The 15177-nt window shown below is 34.6% G+C and overlaps 1 protein-coding gene across 1 annotated transcript; it reads right to left on the bottom strand.

The window, feature by feature from the left end:
• Positions 1-262: 262 nt before the first annotated feature.
• On the bottom strand, positions 263-1180 carry LOC113343483 (protein farnesyltransferase/geranylgeranyltransferase type-1 subunit alpha-like). Its single transcript, XM_026587649.1, has 3 exons — positions 1077-1180; positions 543-653; positions 263-376 (listed from the first exon to the last, which is right to left on the bottom strand). The coding sequence occupies exons 1-3, from the start codon at positions 1155-1157 to the stop codon at positions 263-265; spliced, it is 306 nt and encodes a 101-aa protein (XP_026443434.1). The 5' UTR covers positions 1158-1180.
• Positions 1181-15177: the final 13997 nt, after the last annotated feature.

The raw sequence follows: 15177 nt of genomic DNA, 5'->3' as shown, positions 1-15177 counted from the left end.
TAGATGAAATTAAGTTTTTTTTGATTGGTAATAGAGACTAAGATGCATCGATCTCGAATATGAAGTCCAATTTTGGATTGTAATCATATATTGAAAACCAGATCAAATTCTTCATACAAAACTATGGTTAACTTCAAAAAGAATCAATATGTGCATAACTATGTACACATTAGCAATCAGGTGTACAACTATGTACACATTAGCAATCAATAGGTGTACAATAATGTACACGTTAAGAATCAATATGAACTTACCATAGTGGCTAAAGTTGCAAAAATAAGAGCTTGAATCCCGTCACTGACAACCTTATGCTCATTGTTTGAAGGCCTCCAAAGAGAGGATATCTTGTCACTACGAAATATCTCTGGAGTGTCCACTAAAAAAAGAAGAAGAAGAAGATTGTATTAGCAATTGAACCCAGTATGTATATGTCGATTGAGGACTTTGCAGCATGTACTGATGAAGTTGGATGTTTCTGATCTGCATTTAATGCAGTCTCTAAAAGAAAGTAGATAAAAGTTCAAGAAGAAACTGTCTCTTACCTGATTCCAAGCCGAATTATTAAAAATATCGTCTTCAAGAAGCTGGTGACAGTAATCAAGTTCACCTTCCCAACCGCCTAAGGCCTGAAGCACCCACTGGAAGAACCATGCCTACTTTCAATCTCATTAAGTTAAATTTTGGTGGAACTAAAAATTTAAACATGACAACTGCTGAATGAACTTGAATACACATTCGCCAATAAAACTATTCCTCTTACAAGCTAAAATTACATGGTCCACAATTCTTCACGAATGGGATAAAACAGAGGAGTACTGTCAGTGAAAAACTTAACCCATTAATTTGCTTTAAAGTGTTACTCTCGACGTCCAGTCCAACGTATGTGGAAATCAATGAGAGAAGATCTAGTCATCTAGGAATAGTAGAAATAAACTACCACCGTTAAAAAATAGGAAAAACTAAACATTTTGGATACCGAACAAATTAACTTTAAGGGAAACAATTACAGATTCTTTACATGTTTATTTGTGAACCATCAGTAGGAAAAACGGATACCTGCGATGGGAACTGCATACCTGTCGGTGGGACCATGCATGATAATTTTTCGCAACAAATCCCACCTTCCCTCGCTTGGTTGCTGAGTATTTGAATCCCATAATATTGATACCAGAACCGCAATGTTTATGCGTCAGTCAGTAATCCAAAACCAGTAAAGTTAAACATACGACTAAGAATCAAGATAACATATATAATCTAAGAATCAACATGTGCACTCATTAACAATAAACGGGTGTAAAATCATGAGCACATTAACGATCAATAGGTGTACAACCATGTCCACATTAAATCAACAGGTGTACAACTATGTACACCTATATTATAGGTGTACCAATATGTCACATATGTACAACAATGTACACCTATATTATAGGTGTACCAATATGTACACATGTACAATTTAATAGATGCTAATCTACAGCATTAGAACATCCTTGTTATTTGGGAATGCTGGCTTACTACTCTCCCCGAACTCCAACAATATAAGGTTCACATAGAAGTAGTATCAAAACATACACAAAAAACTGACCAAAGTTATTATGATGAGAGATACACATACTTTCTTGAAAAAATGCAAGGTATTTATGGTTGTATGAGTGAAATCTACTTCCAAATAATATATGTTATGCCTGTTCAAAACCTGAATTCTTTTTGTCAGACTATTATACTTGTAATAGAAGATAAAATCGAACACAGGTCCGAAAGAGCGTCTATTAATCTATGGAATACTAAATTAATAGTTGCTATAGCAATCCCTAAAGCCAAAGATCAGTAAATAACATTTCTTCCAAAATAGAGAAATCTAATGTGCAGACTACCAATACAGAAATTTTGTGACCTACGTAAAGATACCATACTACAGTTAGTTGAATATGTGATTTTTTTGTCCAGTAATGCCAATTTTTGAAGCTTAAATAGGTGTTTAGGAGTAATTGACTTACTGATTACATTAACTATCGGCGATACTATATAACTTTTCATAATATAAAAGCAGTGTATTCATCACTACAAACACGGAAGAGTTCTTTAATAACTAACACTTCATACTTACCAGAGCCATAGACATCCTCATCTGCATAACCGAGTTCTTCAAGAGCTTCAACAACCAGGAGCAACTTTTTCCTGCTAATGAGTTTATGTTAACATGATAAGCGTATTAGTCAATTATCTAAAGAAAAATAATGAAAATTTCATCGAAGCAATATGATACTACAAATATCTAAACAAAAACAGTTCCACATGTACAACACCTATTGGCTATTACCAACCCATGCTTGAACTAAATTATAAACCCTCGATCCCTCATAATCCCTAACAAAGAATTCTACTAATAACAATATAAGCTATATGAGTAGGAACTTAAAAGGTGTCAACATTTACCTCATGATCAAGCAACAAATTCTCGTGCTTAATATCTCTATGAAATATTCTTCTCATGGCAGTAAGATAATGCATTTCCAAGGCTTGCAATGTACTAAATTACAGGCAAAACAAATAAAGAACCCAGCTAACTAGCTATGTACTAATAAGAGAAAGACAATACACTAAAGCTAGATTTTCATGCACAAAGAACTATGATGATACGATTCGTGAGATGAGTATAATTTACTGAAATTAGAAAATAACTTAGAACATGGCTCCCTAGTTGAAAAGTAGGGTCAAGAATCGAGATCATCCGGTCATTCTAGATCCTGCATGGAAGGTCTCAGAGATGCCTATGTTGATGGTACAATTGAAGTAGACAAGATCTAAATTTGGTAGAGGTCAAAATCCATAAAAAGAATGAAGAGAGTTACGCGGGTATTTGAAGTTTTGGGATGTAAATTTTAAAATGAAGTAGTTTGTATGCAGAAACAAAAACGAGTACCTAAAATGAGTTACTCTTCATTTGTTAATGCTGCAACAAAGGAAAAGTGGTAGTAAATAATTTACACCCATATGATCAGTTTGTCCAGAGATACACACTTACATGCACAGTATCCGCTTTGAATGTCCAATAATGTACACTGTTATGGTAGTAAACAAATTAATAATTATTCTTGGGATGAAAAATCTAGCCTTTAGTGATTGTCTTTTGCAAGGGTTGCGATGTACTAAATTTCAAGTAAACTAAATCATTGTGTATTCTTCTCATCTTCTAATATAATCTCTTTCTTTAAACATTGATTATTACTATCTATCCTAGTAGTGCATCAACCCTACTGCCATACTTTCAGAACATCGCCAAATCAAACTAGAACATAAAAAATCTAAACTCATTAACTTACCTTAACACCTTCAGTTTCCTCATAACTTTCACCGCTTCTCCGACATAAGATCCAGGCTCCTGAAGGAACCATAATTATTCTTTGGGCATCCTCACTGTGACACTGTCGTAGCTACACACACATCATATGAGAAAATTTCATTCCAAATACACTAAAACCCCACCCTACTCATGAAATTCTAAGATCTCTCTTCTGTTAATAAAATCAAAACTCATAAGATAATAAACTATCAAAACCGTAGTTCAGCAAAAAATTGAAGATAAAAAAAAAAGGAATCCACAATGAATTTAGTGTAGAACAAGTAAAATCACCTAAACCTAACACAAAACCACAAAAATTAAGCAAAAAATGAACTCTAATTTGACGAAAAATTGAAATTAGGTTTAGCCATTTAAGTAGTGATGTTAAAAAGAGAAGTCGATTCGATTATTACCTCTAGAATTGAGATAAATATGCTGAGCTTCAAGACGATTTAAATAATGAGATCTCGGTCGAACTTGAAGTTGGAGATCGTGAAGATGTTGAATGTAATATTATTTTCCAAGACCTTCTCCTGAGTTACGCGTAGCAGTCGTGATATTCTTTAACTTCACTGCATCAAAAAATGATGATGCTCATCCAATTATTTCTACCTTCTTCCCTTCTGCTTCTACTACCGCCATTGAAGGTTTAAGAGATTTCATTTTGTTTCATTACTCTCCAATCTGCAAATGGCCTTTGGTACTGTTTCTCTCCAAAAGTTTATGAAATGAATACGGAAACCTGGAAAGGGTAATTGAGGTAATGAGAAAAATAGATATTTTCTAGATCGGCTGAAATTTGGACTAACTAGTACCAGGCTTTTGATGAGAGGACTAAAACGTCCAAATCCCAACAGATCTGGGACTAACCGTTAATTTCTACAACTTGAAAAAGAAGTGATATCCTTTCACCAACAACCACATAAGAAACAAAGGAAAGAAAACGATCAAAATAAAAAAGTTAGGCGATTCTTAACTTAAACAGACACAATCCATTTGGACCTAACTGCACAAAAATTAATATGGCCTCATACGATCCCAATACAATGATTTATTGCACTTTACCGAAAATGAGATTATTAAATGAACATGTTTCCACTTTCTATATATCGATCACTAATGTTAACGAATCATTAGAATTCGTGAGACAAGACAAGATGCACCAATTTGTACACACACAACTAGAATCTTGTACCTTAAGCACCAATAATAGCAACATAAACACTACTACATGCTTATATCCCTAAACAACTAGGTATATGAAGAAAAATTGTGAAATAGTATGCTAACAAAAATTCATATCAGCAAACACGAACCAAAGTTTTCCTTTCTTACATATCAGTGACATGCTGCAAACTAAAGTGAAATATTCTAGGGTACAATACAACTTCCAAAACACAAAAAATATAATATCAACGAAAAAAAAGAACCATAACTTTGAAACATGCATAAATCCGATAATTCACAACCACACACAAACCTATTTTTCATGGGAATCATACAGGTGCACCAATATGTACACCGTTGTAAAACATGGGAAACCTACTTTTTCATGCAAAATACACAGGTGCACCAATATGTACACCCCTTATAAACATGCACAAAACAATCACTCGTAACCACCCACAAACCTAATTTTTCATGGAAAATACACAGGTCCACCAATATGTACACCACTACAAAACACGCACAAAAACGATCATTCATAACCACACACAAACCTACTTTTATTTGGGAATTTTACGGGTGCACCAATATGTATACCCCTGCAAAACATGTATAAAATCTAATTTTTCAGCTAAGATATTGATAGACACATTTTGTGTCTAATTTGTCCTTAATGTCCGTATTGTTGGAACTCTATTTTTGTACTAATATTGTGTTTTTATGTATTTTTAGGAAATAAATATTTTTGGAAAATTCGGCTCGAAAAGTCGATTTTGGCACCCGGAGGACAAGTGTTATTCAGACTCTCACTTTCGGATAAGGGGTAACCTAATTACTAAGGGGCAGCCCCAGGTCACCCCCAAGGCATCTGCTATTTGCAGCCCAGTTCAGGATAGGGGGCATATCATCTTCAACCTTTTTGAATTTCAAATTTTGGCATCTTCAAGTGTTGGATTCGGTCAAAATTGGTTAGATAACCGGTGGGAATCAAATCAAGGAAAATATTCTAAAATAGGAAAAATATTCTATTCTTGGAATTCTTGGATGGAAGAGACGTGCATGGGTTGATTCTATTGGCTGGAAACAATCCCTACAGCTCAGGGATGACACGTGAGAAGAGATAAAACAGGGAACAATCCGTAACAAATCAGAGAATTAAAGAAAAAATATCGGGAATATTTTCATTCACTTCCGAGTAATGGAAAGATTTTTTGGATTAATGAGAAGTTATTCTTGGTCCAAAGGTGTATAAATATAACTCTTGGGTTAGCATAGAGGGGTGTTGAGAGTTGGAGGTCGAGAGGATAGCTCAGGAGCAAGAAATCACGAGTTGATCAAACTCTGTTTCTGCTTCTGCTGATGATGAAGGACACCAAGAACACGAAGAACAGACTAGCGTAGACAGTCGTTAATCAACAGTGTCTAAGACGCACACTAGAGGGTCGCAATGCAGTCTCAACATCAGCAGCACCTGTCTCTTATCGTTCCTTTTGTGACGCCTTCTGTGGGTCGTACATTCACTGTTTTACTCATTTTTATCATTTTAATCTACTTTTGAGCAACAAACATGTATTTTGAGCAAGTGATTAATATGAGAAGCTGAATCCCAACACTGGGACGACGGATGGAGCCCTATTTCACGCATGTGGTAATTTTAATAATTCTTTTTATGACTTTTGCACTTGTTTTTAATTGATTTATGGTTCGAATTAATTAGTTATCATTTTATTTGATGGGTCATGCTTGCTTAAATGTTTGATGTTCCATGCTTACGATTTATAACTAATATTTTGAGAATCTATATTGGCAAAGAATAAGAGTCCATATTTTTAATATTTGAGCTATAATTGCATGAAATTATTATTTGAATCACATGAGTGGAATTTGGTGAAATTCTTAGTCCCAGTACCTCTCACCATTGTTAATATTTTTATTGTATATATTTATATTTTTTATTAAGTTTAAAAAATTATCCTTCACAAGTCCGAGAGTTTGAACCTCATTACTACAAACCAGAGTCAAAAACTTTAAATCATTTTGGCGCCGCCGACGCGGATTTGTGTTTAGGTAGAATTTTTAGGTTTTTATTATTTTTTTTATTATTCCATTTGTTCGTTTTACGTCTCTTTGGTATGTCTTTGTATTACAGGTTTGAAGTTGGATACTAAAGACCTTGGAATCAAAGCTTAAAGCTAAAAGAGAAGGAAAAAAGACAAAGCAAAAAAAAAAGAAAAAAAAGAAAAAAGAGAGAATTATTTTTTTTAAGAGACTTTCCATTTATTTATTTTTGTAATTATTATTATTATTATTTTTATTTTTATTTTTTTTTCTTTTCTTTGGACTGGACAATCGGGACATTATTTTTATTTATTTTTTTAAACCCTACAGAAGGGTACCCTTAAATACAAACTGTTTGCAGGGAAGGACGACGATTACTATATCGTCTCGGCCCCTCGGGTTCGCACATGACATAGGAGTGGTGGCCCGAGTCGACTTCAACGGTTCATCCCCCGTCTGGTACGGGAGGTAAGTCCATCGAAACACTCGCGAATCTCCTGTAAGAGAGTTACTGTATTCCTTAAGGTGATTCACTGATTGAGGACGAATTTGGACTGTTTTTAAATTCCTAGTAAAGGGCAAGGCCTAGCCAATATAAGATAAGGGTTCGGATTTCATCACCGCTCCCTTCTTTCCCGCCTTAGGAAACGAAACCTAACGCGAACCCAAGATTAAAATTTGATTAGAACGAGACCGATAGGGTAACGAGCTTGGTAGGAAAATCTTTCGAAAAATATTGGTTACTCTTTTTAGCATACTTCGAAGTTCATGATGGTTTCTGTGAGTTGAATGCGTGACTGCGCCGCCTTGTGATAGCGGTGAGGCCTTGGGTATCAAAGCTCCACTGAGCTTCCCTCGCCTCAATTCAACTTACTTTGACTCGGATTGATTCCAGAAGGATTTGCTTAAATTGTAACGAATTCCCTTTCGAAGGATTAGAAGCTGGTCTAGAAACAATCTAAGTGGAGCCATCATGCTTGTTGTTTGCTAGATTTTATAGGTTTGATTTGGTCGATTCAGCCTTGTTTGTGATTGTGTAGAATTCCCTTGCAATTAAGAATGTCGAACTGGTATGATAGAAGCCAATACAATGATTATCGACCTGAATTTGATTATGGACATCATCCTTTCTATGACCATGTTGGGAATAGTGGTTGGGAACGCCATCCTTTGGAAGGATATGGGCCATACCCTGGTGAGCCCAATTACTATCCACACATGCATCAGTCTTACGAGCAAGAAGATTATAGTACTAGTTCTTCGTCTCTAGTGGATACAATCAAACTATTGAAAAGTAGTCCTTTTTATGATCCCTCTGTTCCTATTCCTCCTTTAGAAGAGTCCCTCAGGGAGTTAGCTGAGTCGACGCGTAAGTTAGCTGAGATGAATAGTGTAATTATAGAAGAAAGAACTACAATAATGAGTGAACTTTCTATAGAGGAATCCCTCAAGCTGATAGCTGAGACGAACAAAAGACTTGCTCGAAATAATCTTACTTTCCAATATAGTGTTTTCAATAATACCCTTAAAAATGAGGATAATTATTTTCATAATCAAGATGACAAGGTTAGAATTGGTAGCACTACTTGTTTTGATGAGGTTCGATCTTTTTCATGTTATTATGATGAGGATAGTGTTGATGGAGAATCATACTTATGTAGGAATAGTGATCAGGAAATGGTTACTCCAATTGAGCTTTACAATGATAATATTATTTCTAGTTCAAATACAAATAATTTTAATAATTATTCACCTATTCAAAAGGACGAGGATTTGACTAGAGATACCCTCGTTTTAGACGATGTAGTATTTCATGTTTACAAAGCCGATAATGATTTAGAGGAACGAGTTTATTCTGAGAATAATGTTTTAGAGTCTAGCGATAATGATTTAGAGGACGAAGAATACGAACTCGTAGAAATGAGTGAGGATGAACCCAACTTAGAAGAATCTATTGACCATTTCCAGGAATCTGATGACCTAGAAATTAGGGAAGTTGTGACTAGTCTTTCTAGAGACACATAAAACTCTAAGTTTGGGGGTGATTATCATTCTCCGTGTGCTTTAACTCTTAGAAAGTCCCTTCACTTAGGACTTGATATCTTTGCCTCGACAATTTTACAAGATTACCTTCATACTCGTTTTCCCGAACCTAATGATGTCCAGGAAGAAGTTCAGTCGTTAGAAACCCATCCTCTGGTTGATGTGGTTTGCCTAGGCTATGATACCCATATTGACTTTGTTTTCCCACCAAATAGTTTTCTTCCAACTGTGGGAACGTTTATATTCCAAATGTGTCGAATATTAAGTTGTGAGACTAAACCTAAATGCTTTAGGAAATTAGAATCGACACATTTTCTTAAGAATGACCACTACTCTCATTGTGGTCAATCATGTAAGTCAAATCTTATTGACTTAGAGGATCCTCAGTTATTTAGGTTATTATTGTGCGCTTCTAAGATCATATTTGAGTTTTTCCAGACTCTAGGACCTAATGATTCGGATCCCACCTATGAAGAAACGCAGCCAATGAAAATTTTCTATTTAGACCCTTTCATAGAACCCGAACCTGAACTACAATTAGATATAAATTTCTGAATCAGGAAACTAAGTAAGGGCATGCTAGTCTTGTTCACTTTCTTGGTTCATTGCAGTTTCCTTTGGTCAGCTCTATTTAGTTTTGAAGACCCACAGTTATTTCGACTGTTACTTTATGGTTCGAGTTGAATAATCCTTTCCTAAGTCTGGATGAAGACTTTAAACTTAGCACTTCTTGGGAGGTATCCCATTCTCATGCAACACGGTAATATCTTTCCTTAACTCTTTCGCTTCAAATGGTAACAGTTTCTCCTTGTTCATGCTTTTAGTTTCATCTTTAGAACATTGAGGACAATGTTAGATTTAAGTTTGGGGGTATGGGAGAAACTTTTTAGTTGCAATTATTAAACTCCAGAGCCTAGAAATTTATGCCTATTAAGGTTTGCACTAACCAATCTAAGTGGATGGGAACATCTTGGTTATAGGATTTGAGGAACCAATCTGATTAGATGGAAACATCGAAAGAGTCTATTCATAAAAGCACATAGCTCAGGTGTTAGAAATAACATGATAGTTGCACCATATCTCGTTGAGTACTTTTCATTTCTTTTTTTTAATTTTATTTTTCACTATGTTTCTCTAAGTGATTAGGTGGGGCACACGATTCAAGTTGTTACCACTGCTAGGGTGAATTAGAGTGACTGAGTTACTAAAAAAAAAAAAGACCGGACCAGTTAGACCAATCGGAATAAGTATTAACACTTGGATAGCAATATGCGTGTGTTCTCCCTGTTTCCGTAGCCTAAGCAAGCGTGGAATGCAGGACCCGTGGGAACTATCGTGTAATCTGCTGACAAGAAGCATGCGCTTGGATCAAAAAGATCTATTCATGACGTTTGTTAACTGCTGGTTCCCTTGTATTTTCCAGTTTGTTGATCTAGATTTAAGCTATTGACCACTAGTTCCCTTGTATATGCAAGTTGTGTTGATATTAGTCAGACCGGTATCTCAGTCCATTAGGATAGGTTCATTCATGCAGTGGCCTTCAGACAGATATGTGAAATATCGATCATTTGGTTAACATCAAAACCATCTACATTTTTCTATTTCCATCTCCTTTTTCTATCCATATGATTAGTTTGACTCCGAATATGATGTCCATAGTGCAACTATCTGAGTAGAGCTCTGTCACTTTATATGAATTTTAGTATGCTTGAGTGCAAACTCGTGTACAACAATTGGAATTTCGGATCAGGGTACTTCCTCCTATAGTCAGTAAGTATGCCAACCAAGGAGATTCTTTAGTTCCTTCCAAGGTTCTGCATAGATAAGCTAGGGTCTGGAGTAATGGTTTTGTGGGCACACCTCTGGAAAAAACCCTCCCGAGATTAACTCGGTTTTATTTATTTTTTATTAGTTTTTGCTCGAGGACTAGCAAATAATAAGTTTGGGGGCATTTGATAGACACATTTTTTTGTCTAATTTGTCCTCAATGTCCGTATTGTTGGAACTCTATTTTTGTACTAATATTGTGTTTTTATGTATTTTTAGGAAATAAACATTTTTGGAAAATTCGGCTCGAAAAGTTGATTTTGGCACCCGGAGGACAAGTGTTATCCGGACTCTCACTTTTGGATAAGCGGTAACCTAATTACTAAGGGGCATCCCCAGGTCACCCCCAAGGCATCTGCTATTCGCACCCCAGTTCAGGATAGGGGGCATATCATCTTCAACCTTTTTGAATTTCAAATTTTGGCGGGAAAAATTGTTCTTGAACTGCCGTGACTAGGGTTGAGGATTTGAAGGTGTTCCAGTGAGATTCAATGGCCCAAATTAAATGGGTTTGTTCCTAGGGCCTAGATAGAGCTGGTATGGGTGTTGGATTCGGTCAAAATTGGTTACATAACCGGTGGGAATCAAATCAAGGAAAATATTCTAAAATAGGAAAAATATTATATTCTTGGAATTCTTGGATGGAAGAGACGTGCATGGGTTGATTCTATTGGCTGGAAACAATCCATACATCTCAGGGATGACACGTGAGAAGAGATAAAACAGGGAACAATCCGTAACAAATCAGAGAATTAAAGAAAAAATATCGGGAATATTTTCATTCACTGCCGAGTAATGGAAAGATTTTTTGGATTAATGAGAAGTTATTCTTGGTCCAAAGGTGTATAAATATAACTCTTGGGTTAGCATAGAGGGGTGTTGAGAGTTGGAGGTCGAGAGGATAGCTCAGGAGCAAGAAATCACGAGTTGATCAAACTCTGTTTCTGCTTCTGCTGATGATGAAGGACACCAAGAACACGAAGAACAGACTACCGTAGACAGTCGTTAATCAACAGTGTCTAAGACGCACACTGGAGGGTCGCAATGCAGTCTCAACATCAGCAGCACCTGTCTCTTATCGTTCATTTTGTGACGCCTTCTGTGGGTCGTACATTCACTGTTTTACTCATTTTTATCATTTTAATCAACTTTTGAGCAACAAACATGTATTTTGAGCAAGTGATTAATATGAGAAGCTGAATCCCAACACCGGGACGACGGATGGAGCCCTATTTCACGCATGTGGTAATTTTAATAATTCTTTTTATGACTTTTGCACTTGTTTTTAATTGATTTATGGTTCGAATTAATTATTTATCATTTTATTTGATGGGTCATGCTTGCTTAAATGTTTGATGTTCCATGCTTACAATTTATAACTAATATTTTGAGAATCTAAATTGGCAAAGAATAAGAGTCCATATTTTTAATATTTGAGCTATAACTGTATGGAATTATTATTTGAATCACATGAATGGAATTTGGTGAAATTCTTAGTCCCAGTACCTCTCACCATTGTTAATATTTTTATTGTATATATTTATCTTTTTTATTAAGTTTAAAAAATTATCCTTCACAAGTCCGAGAGTTTGAACCTCATTACTACAACCCACGAAAATTTTTAAATCAGATATCCTAATGCACAAAATCCTATTATCAACTGAGACCATCATTAAGGTGGGCATCAAAAAGGGAACAAGTATACAATTAGACCAAATACCTTTCATCGTGTTGCAACATCTTGGGTTGCAAGCATAGCAGCATGAAGCGATAACCCATCTTTATCATCTTTGACCTTCATTCCCCTTACAATTGAAAGAAAGAAAAAGGTTCAGAATTAAAGACATATATTTTACTAATGATCTAATGCCTACACAATCAATTGATCCAATCCACATCAAAAGGTTTGACATATAAGATAAGTGAAAGACAAACATAAAAACAAGGCTCAATCATCCATGGGTGAACAAATATCTCATAATAACAACATAAACACAACTACATGCATAGCAGTGAAAACTACTAGGATAAATCAAGCAAAATTGTGAAATAATTAGTTAAACAAATTCATATAAGAAATAAAAATCATAGTTTCCCTTCCTAACAAATCCGTCACATGTTGCAAATCAGATTGATACATACTATGGCCCAATACAGATGTACGGCTATTTGCAAATTAATAATATACTTATGTGCAATGATGTGCACAATAATGATCAACATGTGTACAATTATCTTCACATTAACTAATAGGTGTACAACAATGTGCACATAAAAAGTCAATGTGTACAATTATATACACATTGAGAATCAGCATATGTACAACTATGTACACATTAACAATTCAATATAAAAACAACTGAAAGTCAAATTTTACATGAGACCTGATTCATTCATAAACAAAATCTGATTTTGTGTAATTTGTTTAAAACATTATTACTGCAGCTACAAAGTAGAGGTGTTTATGGGTTTGATTTGAAACCATCCATAAAAAAAATGCTACATTTTTTATGCTCATTTATGAATGAATGAAACACAATAAAAGTAAGGCCTAATTGAAATATTCTAATCAGATGCATTTCTAAGTCCATTAGTTGGTATCTCCTAAAAGTATTTTTGCGATCTTAACAGCTAGTTTGCAACAGCCCTATCTAAAATCATTTACCAAGCCTATTTATCACGATCATAAAATTCATTATTACAAAAAGAGGGATACGCATAATAAGAAATATGTATAACACCTAACTTCTAGGAAGTCATCCAAGAAGTATCAAAGATAATTCTTCTGGAGAATTTGTAATAGCAAACCAAATAAGGCGGGAAAAGAAATACCACTAAGATGCAACCAATTACTACAAAGGCAAAATTATGTGCACATAAAAAAGTTAAATCTAGGATGTGTTCTTGAATCTGCAGGTGGTCACTAAACTTGGTCATTTCCTTTACTAGATTTGGATTTTCTACAGATAAAAAGGTTATAGACACCGTTAGGTATAAGTCACCGAAGAAAAAATATGTGGTTTTGATTTTGTCAAAAATGGTTAGCTAGGAAAAACATGAATAAAAAAAACTAACCTTATTTATCCAACTCATTAATGCAAACACACAATAACATGAGGTAACATATCTAATATAAGTCATAAAGATCGTTACATACCCATTTCATCGTGAGGAAAACCATGTTTGTCATGAGTATAACTAAAACCATTTCAAGATGCCCACGAATCATATATATAACTCAAATTTTCAAACAGATTCAAGAGGAAATTCAGTTTTCTTCCCACGATGAAGGAACTGACTTAGGTGAACAAAATGTTTCCTGATGTTGCGATGTATCTTCTTGTACACTGGTTATGTTTCCCAGGTTTCGAGTAATAAAGTTAAGTGTTTGGACTCAACCAACACCTAATAAGATAAAGATTCCGATTAAATATTTCATAGAGACATTTCATTTAATGTGGCAATTATATTGTATGACGGTGACAATAAGAAAGTAAAGGTGTTTAAAACTCAGAAAACGGAAAGATAGAGATAACTTACAAGCCAAATAAATCTGGACAACAGAATCAACAGCTGAAGTAATGTGTTTCAGGGTAAAAACAATCAACTCCGTCAGCCTTTGAATGCTTCAGAGATCTTGCGAGTACATAGTTCTAGTAATCTTGCAAGAGAAATCAAATATAATGTCATATTTTCTTTGCTGCAACTCCATCACCTGCAACACATACTCTGTCTATAAGCTACATAACACATGGATTCAGGTGTTGAGAAGTGCACCACTCTACATATTGAAGTTGCAGGCGTACAATTATGTACACATTAACAATAACCAGGTGTACAACTATGTACACATTAATATACAACATGGGTACAACTATATACACATATACAACACACTCGACAACTTATAGTTTGAGTAAAATAGGAAAGTGATAATCCTAATGCTGTACAAACCGGATTTTTTTCATATAATTATGTAATGTTTAAAAAATAAACAAACTATAAAATGTTATTTTTTCCTCGCTGCCTATAAAACAATGACCATCTCATTTTCATTAAATGACGATTGTAAAAATGATTTACCCATCCATCATGAAATATTACTAAAATTCTAAAAAATGATTTTCAAACATATATAAATACAAAGGGGATGCAAGTATAACAAATGACTGTTTTATGTAAACGAATCGAAATCACCATAATCCTAAACAGGCAAAAGTTGTAGTGAATCTATGCTACTAACGGAACTCACAACCATCGGGAATTTATGTACCAAAAATTGGTCCAAAGAAAATGAGCTTCTAACAGAAAAAAAAAGAGAAAAAAAATATTAACTCACAAATCTCATAGCTTAACAGAGAATGGAGAATCCATACCATGATAATACCAATTAGAGTTTTCATTATTGACAACTAAATATACAATTTAAAGAATAAAAAAGTTTGCATTAATTAACAATAAACAAAAGTTTCATAACCAACAAAGTCAACAAAAGCTCTTGTTAGTTAACAACACACAAGGAATTTAATTGGAACTATTAAAGCATTCAAACAAATTAACAAATAAGTGAAAGAAATTTTCATTTCTTATCAAGCATGTGTTGTTCCTATTGCAAGAAAACAATTTCAAGCCGCTACCGTCATTCCCCTTAGTTCTATTTTTCATTCTAGGATGAAATAGTAAGAAACAAATCAATGTTAATAGATTTTAAAACACTTGACAAATTAAGAGATAGT

This window comes from Papaver somniferum, unplaced genomic scaffold (assembly GCF_003573695.1).
Source record: "Papaver somniferum cultivar HN1 unplaced genomic scaffold, ASM357369v1 unplaced-scaffold_6, whole genome shotgun sequence".
Classification (NCBI taxonomy): Eukaryota; Viridiplantae; Streptophyta; class Magnoliopsida; order Ranunculales; family Papaveraceae; genus Papaver; species Papaver somniferum.
Note: the sequence above shows the minus strand (reverse complement) of the source record. Positions and strands in the feature narration are given on the sequence as shown.

Excerpts from the sequence above, each read along its gene's own strand:
- LOC113343483 (XM_026587649.1), bottom strand. The coding sequence starts at position 1,157 with ATGGGATTCAAATACTCAGCAACCAAGCGAGGGAAGGTGGGATTTGTT. Across the intron at positions 654-1,076 it reads ATGCATGGTCCCACCGACAG|GCATGGTTCTTCCAGTGGGT; the intron begins GTATGCAGTTCC and ends GATTGAAAGTAG. Across the intron at positions 377-542 it reads ATAATTCGGCTTGGAATCAG|TGGACACTCCAGAGATATTT; the intron begins GTAAGAGACAGT and ends TTCTTTTTTTAG.